This window comes from Amblyomma mixtum, chromosome 6, assembly GCF_055824585.1.
Source record: "Amblyomma mixtum isolate Tamu chromosome 6, ASM5582458v1, whole genome shotgun sequence".
NCBI lineage: Eukaryota > Metazoa > Arthropoda > Arachnida > Ixodida > Ixodidae > Amblyomma > Amblyomma mixtum.
The window spans coordinates 15,668,604-15,685,787 of record NC_143017.1 but is presented as its reverse complement, the minus strand read 5'-3'; the positions used below and the strand labels follow the sequence as shown (position 1 = coordinate 15,685,787).

The window sequence follows — 17,184 nt, the reverse complement described above, 5'->3', positions numbered from 1 at the left end:
AAAATATATGAAATAGAATGTTTCCAAATTTGAAACTGCTCCCACATGAGCGTCTACAAAGGAGCCAACTAACAGTTAAGGGGTTTGGCTATACATATATAATTTACGTAGTCTTGATGTGGACGTCAGTGGCCTGGGCTTGTTAGAACTTTCATTACAGATCTCCAAAAAAAAAATCATTTTTGGGAAACCTTCCTCTTTGGGTGTGTCGGTTTTATGGAGTCAAAAATTTCTTTTTTGCCATAAAACTGATCCCTACAAGGAGAACAAAACTAAATGTAAAAGTAAACATGCAGCTCCGTTTGTTAATTGTGCCTTGGGAGTCGCCTATCAGATCCCTCTCACGTGCGGAAAGAAGTACATAGGCCAAATCGGCCGCTGTATTAACGACGATTAGCAGACCATAATCGGGATTTACAGAATGATACTGGTTCACATCTGCCCCGTCATCGTAAAGCCTGCGGTGAAGAAAAAAAGATTAAATGTGCAGCAAGGCTGAAGGAAACGAAGGTTTTAAACAGAATTAAGGACCAGACAGCCCGTGAAGTGCTCGAGCCTTTATATTTCAAAAGCAACTGTAGTGATTGTGTTAGTACCCCATCAATTGCCATATATAAGAATTAAGCTGCTTTTTTAGGTGTACCGGGGCGAGACACCTGTGTGTCTCACTTATCTTTTTTAAAAATTTCGTAGAACCCTCGCGCACATGTGTGGTTCTTGCTACCCCTCTTGATTGTTTGCCTGATATTCATTCCCATTCGCGGTGAATAAGCAGTTAGAAGCGGCGCCTCTCCCGTGTCGTTTGTGTGTGCTGTCTTTTTTCGGCGCTACTACTCGTTTCTGGTAACATGCTCCAACTAGCCCCCAAACAGGTATCATTCGTTTTGGGGCCAGGAAGCAGACGCCGTTAATAGTATTTTCGTGAGTGGAGCGATATTTCTTCTGTGTATTTGAGAATTTTTATAAATTTATCGTTCAGTTAGGTTTGATTCGTATTCGAAAAGCTGAAATGCAACGCCCGAACTCGAGACCTTCCTATCTAGAGTTCCGGGTGAACCAAAAGGATTCTTCATTACTGCGATGCCTTGGCCGTCTCTCGTTTTCTAGTAAACGTATCTTTCTAGTAAAATATAGATATCATTTATTCACCGCAATGTCGAAAGCGCAATGATGGCACATGATTTGAAGCGCTGAAATTATTTACAAAAAGTAATCGTTCAAGTACACAAAGAGGTGACGCAGTGGTAACTGCTTTGGGCTCTGGTGCTTTCAAATCGATAGTGCTGAATCGAAGCTGCGGTAGAGAAATACCATCAGTTACTTTCGAGTTTAAAAAACTGACGAATTGCGCTTGCGAGAAATGTAGGGATTTCAATCCATTGAAAGGCTTGTGTTGTTTGATGTAGAAGAAAAGAATGACGGAATTTCATTAATCTAGTTCGTTTCGCCAGCACTGCTGCGTCTGCACGCCATAATATGCATTTGCTACAAGAGTCTTTAACAATTACTTCATGTTGCGCAATATGTCCGAAGCGCGAGTGCGGTGTAGTATTTGTAATAAGGCAAAAGCAGGACGACTTAGGCGAGTTGTTTCGCATCGTTCCAAGCTAACTGTGTGAAGTGCATGGGAGCAGAAAAAGTGAGGTGATATTTTTCCTTGTTCTTGTCCGCCCATCACACAAGAAAGTGGACAGTTACTGGCCACACAAAAGAAGATATAGTGCTATCTGCAACGCCAGGAGATATACGTTTGCAAACACCACCTTAGCTACACAATGTGCTGACCTGTGCGTTCTACTCCGTGAGCCCATGGAAGTGATCTTGATTCTTTCTGTGCTTCAGGGGCTTCCAGGTGAAAAAGGCGGCAAGGGACACCCAGGACCTCCAGGATTGGTGGTACGTATACTGGACGCTTTTATACAATAAATGTTGTCTTTGTAAACTTAAAAAGAAGCCCAATGATACCTACTTGCATCACGGCGGTTCTGTCTTTTTTGCACTAGTTTTTTGGCTGCATGTGGCTATTTACTTCCTTTTACACTCGAAGCATACCGCTCTCACTACCATGTGCCGCGATGGCATGTTGTGCTACTGTGCTTGATCGTATCTGATCTGTTGGATGGTCATGGCGTCATCTGGTATGTTCTGAATTTTGAGTCTCCCTCTGCGAGAAAGATGGGCATATCCACATAAAATGCTGTTGATCTCTATAGTGTTCTTGGCAGTGGGGACATCCTGTTGTGCATAGGTGTATCGTGTCTAGCAAGAAATTGTGGAGTGAGTGGCGACGCGCAGCTTTGAAGGCTACGAAAACAATCGACAAAAAGTTGGGGGTAAACCTACACACCCACCTCTCCTAATTCCCCAACACAGGCTCACAGCCATGCCTTCCTTGTAAAACAGGTTTCTTCATTATTTCTTTCACACTAAGCAACGGGTTCCGAAGGATATGTTGCGGCTGGTTGTCATAGTTTTATTTTTTTTTTTACTGAGAATTCACTACTTTCTTGTTACTTCCCACTAACTTCCCGTGTTTAGCCCATATGTGCTATTTTTTTTCCTTGAGATATATCTTTTGTGGTCCATGGGACATTTTTTTTTCGTAATTATCTAGCACTGTGGTCGGAAAAGACAGGCGCGTTAGGGTAGATAAACAAATATGTAGGGCTGCACTGCAAGGAACTTTTTTATTCATAGCTAGTGCGCTTCTGGCACCTTGTTTTGTTCTGTAGCCTCTCAGTCATACTTTTCTGCTGTATAACTGAGGGCGCAGAAGGAAAGAATAGACCAAACTTTTTCACTAAGACCAACGCAGTTATTAAGCAAAATAATGAGACACTGAAGGCACCGGCGCCCAGATTTCATCATGTTAATAATAACAACAATAATAATAATAATAATAATAATAATAATAATAATAATAATAATAATAATAATAATAATAATAATAATAATAATAATCAGCCTGAGAACACTCTCTTCAGAGCAAGGCTTCCCGAATCAACTCTGTCCCGCGCGAGCCACGGCCATCCTATCCCAGCAAACTTCTTAATCTAATCCGTCTATGTAACATTCTGCCGCCCCCTGCTACGCTTCCCTTCTTTTGGAATGCTGTCTGTTACTCTTGAAGACCATCAGTTATCTTGCCTTCGGGTTACATGCCTTGCTTCAATCCCTTGTGCTCCTCTTGCTTTCGGCTGGGATGTTATTAACTCGCGTTTACTCCCTGACCCACTTTGCCTTATTCCTCTTTTTTAACCTTACACCTATCATTTTCCTCTCCGTACTTCGCTGCGTTGTCTTAAGTTGAACCCTTTTTTTATCCTCAACGTTTCTACCCGATAGTTGAGCACTGGTAAGATACAGCTGTTATACACTTTTCTCTTGAGGGATAAAGGTAAACGCCTGTTCACAATCTTAGAGAACCTGCTAAACGCGGCCCAGCCAATCCACACCACTGGTGAAATAAAATTGTATTCAGCTGAGTTGAAATTGCTGCTCGTGGTTTAGGGGGGGGGGGGGGGGGGGGGCAACAAAGCGCTTCAAAATCCATAGGCGTTCTGTGACATTCTGCGATACGAACGCGGCATGAGGAAACAGCTCTCGAAAGATATTTCCGCAGACGTGCAGCTTGAAACTCCGATATGAACCAATCAGTTAACCCTCGGCCCTCAGTCCCCAGCTGCTGTGCAGCGACTGATCAAGACGGTGGTCAGACCTGTGACGCAGCGGAGGGTGCTAATAATCTCTGACTCCGAATAAGCCGCCATTAGAAACTGAAACTGGCAACGTTAACGCTGGAACCAGCCGCCGCGGTAGCTCAGTGGCTATGGCCCTCGGCTGACCAGAAAATTATAGCTTCAATCCCGAGTGCGGCGGCCGAATTCCAAAGGAGGTGAAATTATAGAGGCCGTATACTGTGTGATGTCAGTGCGCGTTAAGGAACCCCATGTGGTCGATATTTCCGGAGTGCTTCACTACGGCGTCTCTTATAGATTGAGTCCCTTTTGAACATTAAACCTCCACAAACCATAAACCATTTAACGCTGGAACCACATCCAGTAAGGCTAGCCTAGTACTGTTGTTCGAGGGACTAGAGGCCATTAAGTCAGAGGGCTTTGTGTGGTTAGGAGAAGAGATGAAGTATTTACTGTGTTAAAGGGCGGGCACGCACCATGCTATTGTTGATTAGCAGACAGACGAGAAATAGGAATGACATTCCTCGTCAGTCAAGAAATAGAGGAATCCGGGTAATATCAGGATACTACAGAGGAATTCTATAGTAATAAGGACAGGGTCGCAGCTGCCGTAAGTAGGCTTAAAAAAAGTACAAACTGAAGAAGCCACAGGCCTACGAGCCTACATCAAGCCATGATTAACAGATTGCAGCAAGCATCTATGAGAACGTGGAATAACCTATGAGCAAAGTCAAAACACAGTACATTGTGCTTATTAAAAGCCGTGGCGTGGCTTATTAAAAGCCACGGCAGGGAAGAAGCAGGGTGGAGAACAGGCAGTAGACGACTACGGCATAGGCAATAGTAATAACATGGGGAGCTGTTAATGAAGTTCTATTACGGATCATGAATGGATTCTTCCGAAAACAAAAAAAAAACAGGAAATGGCCATGGAAGAGCCCTACGGTGAGGCTAAAAATGCAATACACTTCTTACTATGCGCTCACCCTGGCATCGCGCGGCACGCAGATGTCCTCTGGAAGGTGTATTGTAGCGACCACAGGATGGTAAGGTCTCGAATTAGCTTACACATAAAGAGAGAATTGAAGAAACTAATGAAGCCGAAGCCTATTAACGAGTTAGCGGTAAGAGGGAGTGTAGAGGAACTCAGGATATCGCTGCCGAACAGATATTCGGCATTAACTGTGGAAGACGATCTTAATGTTCAATTAATGAAGGATAATCTGACAGCTATCATTACAGAGGGTACAGTAGTAGTAGGCGGTAGGATGGGTCGGTAGGAAACCGGCAAGCTATCTCAGAAGACGAAAATGTGATTAAGAAACGCCAAAGCATGATCTCACCCTACAGACAGAATAGAACTGGCAGGACAACGCAGCGATCTATGGAAAGAAAAATGATCGGTCCAACGTTAAGAGATCGGAAGCTGGCAGAGTGAGTGAGAGAACAAACGCGGGTTAACGACATTTTAGTTGAAATCAAGAGGAAGAAGTGGGCTTGGGCAGAGCATGTAATGCGAAGGCAGGATACCCGCTGGTCCTTAAGGGTAACGGAGTGGATTCCAAGAGAAGGAAAGTGTAGCAGGGGGCGGCAGAAAGTTAGGCGGGCGGATTAGATTAAGAAATTTGCGGGAATACGGTGGCCGCAACTGGCGAAGGACAGGGTTAATTGGAGAGACATGGGAGAGGTCTTTGCACTGCAGTGGGCATAGTGAGGCTGATGATGATGACAGCCGAGGTTAGCAAGTTTAAAATCAAGAATACCGAGCATGCTCTAAAGAAGAGAGATAGCCTAAAAGCAGTGAAGACGAAACTAGGTGTAGGGAAAGAGCAGATGTACGCGTTAAGAGAAAAAGAGGGCAATATCATTAGCAATATAGGTGGCATGGTTAAAGTAGTGGAAGAGTTCTAAAGAAATCTATATAGCAGCCAATCAATCAGAACGGTAGTTAGAGAGGCAGCAGTGCATAGCAATGGGACATCGTGCCAGGAACGAAAGAAGTAAAGAAAGCCTTAGGAGTAATGCAAAGAGCAAAACAGCTGGTGAGGATCAGGTAACCGCAGCTTTGTCGAAGGACGGAGGGTAGATTGTGCTAGAAAATGCAGCCACCCTGTATGCGCAATGTTTTATGATCTCGAGCGTATCAGAGGCTTGGAAGAACGCTAAATTCATCTTAATTCATAAGAAGAGACATGTCAGTGATTTGAAAAATTGCACGCCGATCAGCCTAATGTCCATTGCCTACAAGATATTTAGTAAGGTAATCGCTAATAAAATGACGACAGCCTTAGACTTCAATGAACAAAATGATCAAGCAGGCTGTCGGGAAGGATATTCGACAATGGACCACATTCACAGTATTAATCAAGTGATAGAGGAAGATTTTTACCATTTTTATTCTAATCTTGTGCTGCCTCACTCTTTCATTAAAGCACTCTCCTGTCTGGCCGATTTATTCCTGACCGAAGCATGAAAACACTTCTGAAAATATTGTAATTCAAGGTCTAAAGACAGATTACAGCGTGAAATAATAGAGCATCAAGCAGGGGGCCATATCTGCATAAGGGAGCCATCTGTGTCGCTGACAGATGAAGAGATTAGTTTTCTTAGTGGATATTTTTCAGCGTTTTAATCATTGCTTTGGTACTTTCAGCACGTGCGCCTTTGTTAAATCACCCCTCGTACCTGTTTTGCTTTTATCTTTTTGCCTGCTCCTGTAGTTAGTAAGTGGTTTTTTTCCGTTAATAAACTTAGTTGGAAGTTGGCGCCAGTCCTGTCTTGTGGGTGTTGTCTCCGTCTTTTAGTGCCAGTATGCTTTTTGCGTAAACCTTGTCATGCTACAACCAACTACCTCAAGAAGGTCTTGCTCTAGAAAGGAAGGCGCAAACGAAACGCCACCAGCCTTTATTGAATAGAAAACATATTCAGCAACCGAAATTTTCCAGTCACTTCAACGCCTTCTTTAGCTCTAAGGCAAATGCATAAGTCTGGTGCATCACGTGCACACCATTAATGTTTTTCACTTCATTAAGGGACCATGAAGGGACGACTAACTTGTGAAACCAATTATGAAATAATCGGGTCATACGCGGAGTTTATTGTTGATGCACACCTGTTGCCAAAATATTTATGCCCACAGTGCTTGCTTTTCAGGAGACCAGCAGTGAAACATCGTAGGCACTTGTCATATTGTAAGCTTCTTCGAGGCGAGAAGACATCTTTTCCTGGGGTTTCGAAGGACTTCGGTCATTAAGGATGTCTGAGTTCTCCCTTATGCGCCTGAAAAGCAGACAGTGTCGGTCCTAGACTTTTAATTAACACTGTACATCACACTAAACCATCAGTAGACACCTCGGAAAGGGTTATTTCTTTCAGGCGGCGAGCACACAGACATTTTATGCCTACGGCAGTGTGCAGAAGATGGCGTCAGATGCGCTGTTCATCCAGATGCACCACAGACGGGAAGGAATAAAAATGCAGAACGAGATTCGTGCGCTGCCCACTGGTGTGACCCAGGGGAAGCGACGCTGAAAAGAGGGGAGCCGAGCTGTGACCTTGTGCGCAGGGTCTTCCCGGCCGTCGGGGCGACGCCGGCCAGCCAGGATCCAAGGGCTCCCGCGGGGAGCAAGGCGCGCAGGGACCAGAGGGCCCGCCCGGCCGCACGGGCGAACAGGGACCCCAGGGCCCGGTGGGAGCACCAGGACCACATGGAGAGCCCGGAGAAAAGGCCAGTGTCCAACTCTCTCTCGCTATGATGAAGGGCAGTAACCGTGTGCGAGCACGGGCAGCGGACGTGGAGTGTTCCTTTCGATTTACAGTTTCCATGTATCTGCACAATTCTGAAAAAAAAAAAATTACGTGGGCGTAATTGAGCTTTCTGTAGATATTGAAAGATCAGGATTTAAAAGAGTTGCGAATAAAAGATATAAGAGAATACCTTAGAAAGTAACGATTCGCTAGCGACACTGTCTCGCAATGTCACTCAGGGGACAAACTGCGAAGCCTGACGAGCTTCTAAACAGTCAAAGCTGTAAGGTGGGTTTAAAATAATACGACGTAACCTACATTAATGTTCCATAGCGTAGGAAGGACACAACAGTTTGTGATAGGCATGCAAACATTTTAAGTTGTCAGAGAGTACATCTACTTTGGGCACGTATTAACCGCTTACTGCACTCTCGAAAGTAAAATAGCTACGAAAGCAAGGACTTGGTAGAAAGCATTATGCAAGTACTCTGTGGTCATGAGCCGCAGTTTACCAGTATCTCTGAACAAGGAAGTGTACAAAAGTCGTATGTTTGCAGTGCTCACCTAGGGGAAGAAATATGGAAGGTAATGAAAAGAGTTCAAATCAAATTGAGTCCACAGCTCGCTGTGGAGAGGCAAATGATAGGCGAAACACTAAAAAAAAATGGTACCGCTTAGCTCAGCTAACCTTGGTTATGCAAGCCCAAGTCACGCTTGCACAACAGGCCTGGAGTCACGCAACTGCCTATTGCTGCAGTCTGCGTGTCTGCCACAAAGCTGTCAGCGCTAACGCATGAAGCCCGCATCTCTCTCTCACCACCATCATGTACCTCAAACCGCGATTGAGACGTCCACTGTCCCAGGGAGCCAGTTATGCTTTGGTTTAGAAGCTCGCGCTTTTCATCGGTTTCGGCTGCCCGTTTAGCGCGTTACGCTCCATATCGAGTGCTAAATTCCTCGCATGGTTCGCAATGTCGACCGGGTGAGTAGACTCTGCCCGACGTCTGCCAGTATCCACGCTCTAGGGCGTTGGCTTCGCCTGACTTGCTTCGTACATAGCGAGACACTGGAAAGGCAGCGCGCAGCGGCCACGGCGACGGAGGAGCGCGCGGCTGCACCTGCTGCAAGACACGTGGTTAGTTAAGCAGCTCCACTCCTCCTGTTCAAGGTCATTCGTGCAGAATCGGCGCCGTGAGGCCAGTAAAGCTTTTGCTTTAAAAAAAAAAATAGAGCAGAGTTTGTCAGGAAACCAACTGTACTTAATGATGGCATGGTCGAAATCAAGGAGAAGAAATGGGCAAAGGCGAGGCATATATGCGAAGGAAAGGCATAAGATAGTTGTTAAGGTAACGAAATGGATTCCAAGAGAACTGAGGCATAGCAGGGGCGTCAATGAGAAGTTTGCAGGAATAAGGTGGCCACGTCTGGCACAGGACATGATCGGTTGGAGAGATACGGGAAATGTTTGTCCTGCTGTGAGCGTAGTTTCGCTGATGATGAAACAAACACAGACAGAGGACGAGACAACACAAATTGAAGGCGCTGAACTTTCAACTGAATTTTAATTCGAAAGTGAACAATGTGTTTATAAATTTAAACTGTCGTTTTATATTTTGATACTCACGCATCTCTCGCCCTTTCTAATAATGTGGAATGCTTCAGCAATCTCTCTTGTGCGCTGGCTGTCATGTACAAAGAGCACTGTGATGCCAACAAAAAACGGAGAACAGTTGCACGCGAGGCAGTGTTCTGCTACATTTCTATTTTCGTTTCTGCTGACTGAATTGGCATGCTGTAGGAGAGAACAATTATTACATCGGCCGGTCCGGCCGATGTATAAGGGATAAGATACACAATTCCCCTCTTAGAGGGAACGTATTTGTTCCAATGCTTAATATTGCATAGCTTCTTACTATTCTTCCCGTCGCGTTTCCTGTGCACTGCAACCCCTACCCTTCCCAGTTTATGGGGGCAGAAAAAAGCAAGCTTACTCTGTATCGGGGCCCTACTCTTTTGAGCCAGTGAGACAGGGCGTGAGACATAACCGCCAACTTCCTTTCTTTCGGACCAGAACGGAGTTCTGATTGAGTCCGGATGTCTTCACCGTTTTGGACATTTTTTCCGCACAGGACACGGTCAGAGCCTCCGGGTACCCTGCGTCGCACAGGTCAGCAGGTGTAAGGATGCAGGTTACCATGCATGCAAGCTTGCTTTTTTCTGCTCCCAATAAACTGGGAATGGTGGGGGCTGCAGTACACAGGAAACGCGAGGGAAGCTATGCTATGCAATATTACGAGAAGCTATGCAATATTAAGCATGGGAACAGATATGTTGCCTGTAAGAAGGGCGTTGCGTAACTTATCCCTTTCTTTTGAGGGCGTGTATACATCGGCCAGACCAGGTACATGCCGATTCCGTCAGCAGCAAGGAAATTAGATATGTAGCACAACACTGCCTCGCCTGTAACTGTTCTCCGTTTTTTGCTGACACCACAGTGCTCTTCGTACATGATGACCAGCGCATAAGAGAGATTGCTGAAACATTCCACATTATCATAAAGGGCGAGGGATGCGTCAGCAAAACCTCGATTAACTTGTCATGCAAGGATATGAGGTAAGACATGATGTTGGGCTAGTCGGTTCATGATTAGAGCAAAACAAAACTGCGCGAAGACGACGGGACAAAAGAAAGGCACGAAAACACACACACAATGCGCTTTGTGTGTGTGTTTTCGTGCGTTTCTTTTGTCTCGTCGTCTTCGCGCAGTTTTGTTTTGCTCTAAGGATATGAGCATTGCTCACTAGCGGCGTTTACAAGACGGGATTGAGTTGAGGGGTTGGGTTGAAAACCGGTTACTGGGTTCATGTAAACGTCTCAGAGTCGGTTCCGGGAGTCGACGGAGCGAGTCAAGTCAACTACGCTGCAGGGGGTGGGTGGACTCGTTCGACCCCAACGGCAGATAGCACGTTAACCGGATCGAGTTAACCGGAAGTACGTTAACCGGAAGAGTCGGGTTAGCGGGAGGGGAGAGGATAAATGTGAACCTGTTTTCGCTTGAGCCATCGCGCCTGCGAGACAGCGGTGCTGTGACGCAATCTTGGACGCTGTCACTGCCCTAACCCGCTTCGCTGCTCGGCGCTTGGTGTCGCTGCAGATGAACCGGTCTCGACTCGCTAAAATCTATGCAAACACGCACGCATCCGCCGAGTCGGACTGACCGTACACAATCGACCCCCTGACTCGATCCATCGCAGTCGGGTTCACGTACGCGAGGCTACTGTGGATAGCGGGGTTGAGAGAACTGCGCGCGTGCCTTGGAAGGGGTTTTCCTGTTCCTTTTTCTTGATCAATTCTTATAGGTTTTATTACATGATGGTGGTTGCAGTGCATCTGTGTTTTACAAGACGCTTTTACGTGTGTGTGTGTGTGTGTGTGTGCGTGCGTGCGTGCGTGCGTGTGTGTGTGTGCGTGTGCGTGTGCGTGTGAGTGTGCGTGTGCGTGTGCGTGTGCGTGTGCGTGTGCGTGTGTGTGTGTGTGTGTGTGTGTGTGCGCGCGCGCAGAAAATGACTGCTTACTTTCGAATCAAAATTCAGTTGTAAGTTCAGCGCCTTCAGTTTGTGTCGTCTCGCCTTCTGTCTGTGTTTAGTAAGCGCTGGTTTTTAATACGATGGATCACCACCAACTCGCCCAATCCTCAGTTCTTCTACAGTTCTTTTCTACAGCCTACTTGAGTCGAAGCACCCTTTTTTTTACTTCACGGCATAAAGCAGATTTTGGTCACTCGTGGATCGACGATGTGCCGAGGAGGGTAGGAGCGGGTGGGGGGGGAGAGTGGTATTTCCAGTGAGGCTTTTCGCAATTATTTCACCCCTAAAGGGCCGAACACACCAGGCCTGAAGAAACCTTGTGGCCGTTGGAAAACTGGTGGGTGCCCAGTACCACTACAGATCGAACCCGGAACCTCCCACACCCGCGGCAGATGCCAGAGCCGCATTGAAGCGGCTTGTTTTTTTTTTTCATCACACATTTTCGCTGTACTTTTAATGCGAGACTAAACTGATTGAAAGTACAATTAAAGCAACAGTTTTTCCGTGCATTGAGAAAGCAGAGGAATAAAACAATATAATTAATTATTTTAATTTTAATATTTAGAGGTAACACATCTAACATACAGTGCTCAATGTATCCGACAGACAACAATAAGAACAAAAGCAGAAGTCCCTGATCCTTACAAAAAAAAACAGACATTGAACAAAGCATCGCAAAGAAATGAATAAGAACAAAGTAACAGACTACATTAACAACTGCCAAAGGAATAAATTGCGCATTTGGCGTTAACTCTGAGCTCGTGGTCGAAACTACCTTAAACATCTAAGCTAGCATGTTTTTCGCGGCGTGAAAACTGTTCAGAAAAGTGTTCCGACCACAACTGCGCTGGTTTTTCTCCTCTTTTCTCTCATCTCTTATTGCTGAGGCATAGTATGCAGTATACCTCAGATAGAGCTATCATTGCTTGGTGGAAACTTCGCCTCCCCTATAATTGTCATGAACCATGACACATTGAAGAATGACTTAACGTTGTTACGAAATACATGAAAGCTTAGTGTTTGCAGCCGCTGTAGCTCGACTGGAGTGACTATTTTCCCTCTGCACGTGTGCAAGAGCAGACCAAAAAAAAAAAAAAAGACTGCATAGCGCTATGACACGTTGGTTTGCCTCTCCTACCCGCGCAGGGCGAGCCTGGAAGCCCAGGTCCAGTTGGAGTAACGGGAGCACCAGGACTGCAGGGAGATCGCGGTCTAAGCGGACTGCCGGGGCCTCCGGGATTCCCTGGCCCAACGGTGAGGCTCACGTTCGAATTACTCGACCAGCTGTGCTATACGAGGTGCCATGTGTCTCATTCTTTTCTCACAACAATGCTGGGGGGGGTGCCCTCAGCACATCTCGAGGAGGTTGCGGGGGGGTTTGGCGAGCTTGCACTGTTTGAAAAAAGAAAAAGTTACGGCGGTCCCTAATTGTGCTCGATCTCACCAACACTTAATTATTAAGGCCGGTGGTAGAACGAGATAAAACGATGGCTTCAATCAGGTGTGTCATTTCGCGTACGCGGAATTTGTGGCTTTTGCCTGAGTAAAATGTACCGAATAAAGAATGGTTTTCGAAATGATCGCAGGCTAGTTTGTTGTTTGTGTTGTTTTAATCAGCGCAAAAGACATGTAGCCTTGTGTCTGTCCCTTTATATGGCTTAGTTTCTTCTCTTATGCTATGTTTTAAACATAAAGATTAAAGGCTGCCTCTAGCAACTGGACTCAGAATCCACTTAGCAAAATGACAGGACGTGTAGATTCGGTGGAATGGTCTTGGATGTATAATGCGAACGACAAATTTATTTGCCCGTATTTTTGAGTGAACACATCCGCAACCAGTAGCTTAATAGCCTCAACTCAATGGTCCGGCATTAGCGCTTGATCATTTCTCCGCCTTTAACTGCATTTTAGGAGCAGAGGAGGCTCAGCGTATATGGCTCATTTTTGAAATTTCGCATCCCTGTACGCATGAAACTGAAACAGTCGCTTAGCCAACCTGTAAAGCTTTCATTTGCCTACCAGCGCCGAACTAGCTTTGTGGGTTTGATAAGGCACATCCTTTCCTTGACGCTGCAGTGAGCAGCACTGGTGCTCCAGGGGCGGCTATCACAGTCACACCTCGTTAGGCCTGAAAACGTTTCGGGATCACCGCACATAAACTACTCATTGTTTGAAGAGCACTTCGATACTGTTGCATGAAAACGTTCCAGCTGCTTGCTCTAGACATATGCTTATTTGTATATTGGTATTTTGGGTTTGACGGTCAAAATTGACCGACTGCTTATGAAGAACGCCGCATCGGAAGGCACCGGATTAATTCAGACCGGCTGGGGTTATTTAACATGCACTGACACAGCACAGTAAACGGAAGTCTTGCATTCCGTCCGCATAGAAACGCGACCGCCACGGCCGGTATAGACTGCGTGTCATCCGGTTAGGAGCCAAACCCTATAAACACTGCACCAGCGTGGTGGGTACTTTTGCATTTCTTTACTTATATACTGTTATGCAACTTTGTTATGGTAATATACTGTTATGTATGATTGATTGTTCACGCCCAAGGCCGCCGGCACTCGGTTTTATCATTTCCTTGTGACGTGAGACGCAACCAGACACATCTCTCATGACCACAGCCACAGAGTTCCTCAATACATTTGGAGGTAAATCTGGCGACGATGCACTTCATTCACCATACAGAGGCGCAGGAATGGCGGAAAAACCAGGTTTCTGCCTTGATGTGGCTAGCGTTTTGCAAAAAACTTGGATTCAACAGTAAAAATACGACTGTTCTTGAGGCGATATTTGAAGAAATGCTGTGAAATACCAGCCTAAGATCGAAGCTTCACTTGCGTTTAATATGAGGAAGAATTGGAAAACGCAGTACCGAAATAACTAAATCTGCGCACTGAGGCGAGCCTGGCGGCGCAGTGTGTAATTTCGAGGTGCAATCTACGCTTTCGGCCTTGCACTAGCCAAGCCAAACACACAATCTCGCTTTCCCGCATTCCTGCGGTGGATGAAGTCCTCTTTAGGAAATTCGCATAGACGGTAGCTCCCTCCTTCCCTCTAGGTGATATCGAGAAACTCTACGACCGCATCCATACGCTATTGCTTCCACTTCATTCCAGATTATTGTAGTTGCTTTGGCGCCTTATCAGGATGGTTCCTCGGAAACTTTAAATTGAGCGTCGCTGAAAGCGGCGTGCTTTCGGTTCGAGGGCTGCCGAGCACGCTTGTTGCTACGCCACTGCAGAGTCATTCAGTTTTGTACGAGCGCAGGCAAGCCCGATAAATAGTTCGTTTCTTACCCTTTTGCTGTTTTACTTACTACCGGACGGCCGTCACCAGCACGTGACAAATGATGTAGATGCTGGGAAACTAGTGTCCTTGGCGCCCTGGCCCCCTAGGAGCCGCCGAAGAATCCGAACCCGTCCCCAAGAAGCGAACACTACGCAAGCCACCGAAGCCGCTCCGACAAAAGACGGTCAGCGAAGCAGTGGCTGTCTCGAAAAGCCTCAACCTTAACACGGACTTCTACCGGACCGTATTGAAACCAGGAAGGAAGGCTCCACAACCACCCCGCCAACACCGTCAGCTCCGGTTATTCTCCAGCAAATCTGAACACCACCGATTTTCAGCGGCACCCTAGGTGAAGATTTAGATGATTGTTAGAAACAGTATGGACAAGTATCAGATTTCAAAAACTGTGACAAGGCCATTAAGCTTCAGAATATTTTATTTGCATTTCATGCGGCTGTTCGTACATGGTACGAAAACCACGAAATCTCCCTGACGAGTGCGGATACATTTAGGAATGGCTCTTGAAGTCTGTTTCAATCCTGTTGCGCAAGGGAAGGGCTCATTTACAGCTCCAGGCTCGGATCCGGCATCCAAATTAGGCATTAAAAGCGTACGTCCAAGAATTGATGCGCCTGTACTGTCGTGAAGACCCCGAAATGACAGAAGAATATAAAGTGAACCTCTTGTTGCGGGGTGTCAACGAGCATCTTTTTGCAGGATGCGCGCGTGATCCCCCGAACAGCGTCGCGGATTTCTCAAGGGAACCAAGAATACAACGATCCTATAATCTGCCCGCCGAAGTACTCTCGGATACAACAGCTACCAGCAAATGCAAGTTGATTGAAACTATACGTGCAATCATCCAAGAACTGCGCCGTCTGCTGCCGACACAAGCGCAACGTCAACTCAGAACTCTGAGGATATTATACGTGAGGAAGCACAGCAGGCGTTGGGCTTTCCTCACATGATGGCCTGCACCCAAGAACCTATGACCACGACGTACGCTGCCGGGGTACGCAGCCAGAGGGCTCCCGTAAGCCTGACAATCGAAGTCGACGGAAGAGGCACAAGACCGCATTCGTCACATCAGATGTCGTCTTCGAGTTCGAGGTGATGAAATTTCGACTGTGTTACACGTCAACAATGTACCAACCGGTGATGGATCCAATACTGGCAGGTTTGAAGTGGCAGATTTGTCTATTGTTCTTGATGACGCCGTTGTCTTCACCTCGAAATATGATGGCCACTTAAAAAGGCTTCGAACAGTGCTGGAAGCTGTTGAGCGTGGCTGCAATAATTCTACGTAGATCTGTCTGGTCGCATCTGGCGCCACAAGGAAACAATAAAAACGGGTTCCAGCGGCTTTGGGGCTCGCATAAAAAAGTTTCGGCGACTGAATTTGCTCATCTGGGTGTTCTATGGTAGTGCCATTTGTGCACATTGCGCCTTGGATAGAGATTGCACAGTATTGAGGAAGCTTGTACAAATGAACGAGGGGCGTTTGCAGGGAATAATAATATATTGTTACGTGCCAGCAACCCCAGTGAAGACAGGACTACATAACATAAGCCGATGGAATGATTTAATGGCGGCGGGCCTACCACGAGTGACCCGTACCTCGCCACTGCCCACTTTGTCGTCTTCTAGCCTGTAACACTATCCGGGGCTACCGAGCGATTCTCCCGATCGCGTGAACTAGAAGAAAGGACGATGAAATACAGGACATGGGGATGGGCGTGACAGGAGGGAGGAACACAGAAGAGAAGATGCAAGGCTTGCCTTCGCTATGAAAGAAATGAGCAGATGGCGATCGAATGAGCGCTTGTCCTGGAAGATTCTGGGCCACAGGACACCTTGAGCCGATGGCCGAGGTCCATGGGAGCACCAAACGGAATAGACAGGGGGGCTGCGTGCGCACGTGTCTTGAATCGGTCGGGTCGCATAGGCTCTGGTCGGTTGGATCAGTTCGTCGTGTCTTGTGGTCGGGGCGATGGACGGGGCTGCGGTGAACGGCGAGGTCGGTTCTGGTCAAGAGGGCCGGTCAAGAGGGCTGGTCAAGTGGGCACCGCCCAGCTGGGCGGTGCTGAACCAGGAACACAAGGCCGACGATCGTGGCAGAACATGCAGGCTGAAGCACCATGACCATCATGGTGATGATTCCTCAGCACCTCATTTCAAACGTTCCGTGACGGCGAGCCCAATTAAGACAGGACTGCGTGACATATGGCGCTGGAATGATTTAATGTCGGTGGGCCTAGCTCGAGCACTCCGTGCCGCGTCATTGCCAACTTAGTCGTCTTCTTGTCCGGCACAATGTCATTACGATATTCGCTTGAAAAAGGAAAACAATGCGCGCCTATTACAATGAGAGAATGCATACAGAACAATGCGAGGGACGGAGCGCAAAGCGGAGAGAAACTCGTGGTAATCGCAGGGCGCACCGGGGACACCGGGAGCCAAGGGCGCTGGTGGACCGCCAGGCGCCAAAGGGCAACAGGGTGACGCCGGGCCTCAGGGACCTCCTGGAGAGTCGGGACCGCAGGTAAGATGTCTTCTCCTCACGGCGCTTCGTTTCGGAGTTATTCGCTTCTTATTTTTCTTTTTTCAAACGCCCGCTATGCTCAGGCGCGTCTGCTCTCCTCTGCCCTTTCTCAAACTTCACTGTTTGAAAGCAAACTGTTAGCTTCAACTGCTCATGCACAGTTCTTGCTGGCGATAGGTGGCGAGAGCTGTAAGCAAACACCAGCCACTTCCCATGATCGCCTCGTGGAAGCGGATAGACCCTGCACCGCCCTGTTATCAAAAAGCTTCGTGCGTAGCAGACGACTTTTATTTTTTGAAAGAGACACGGT

General features: G+C 47.0%; 1 protein-coding gene across 1 annotated transcript in view; it reads left to right on the top strand.

Moving 5' to 3' along the window:
• The window catches only part of LOC149338280 (uncharacterized), a 273,452-nt gene that overhangs the window by 175,463 nt on the left and 80,805 nt on the right, over positions 1-17,184 (top strand). The window contains exons 26-31 of the mRNA XM_089550727.1: positions 1,843-1,896; positions 7,264-7,425; positions 10,324-10,374; positions 12,179-12,286; positions 16,278-16,390; positions 16,767-16,874. Coding sequence (XP_089406853.1) covers positions 1,843-1,896; positions 7,264-7,425; positions 10,324-10,374; positions 12,179-12,286; positions 16,278-16,390; positions 16,767-16,874 — 596 coding nt within the window. The remainder of the gene's footprint in view (positions 1-1,842; positions 1,897-7,263; positions 7,426-10,323; positions 10,375-12,178; positions 12,287-16,277; positions 16,391-16,766; positions 16,875-17,184) is intronic.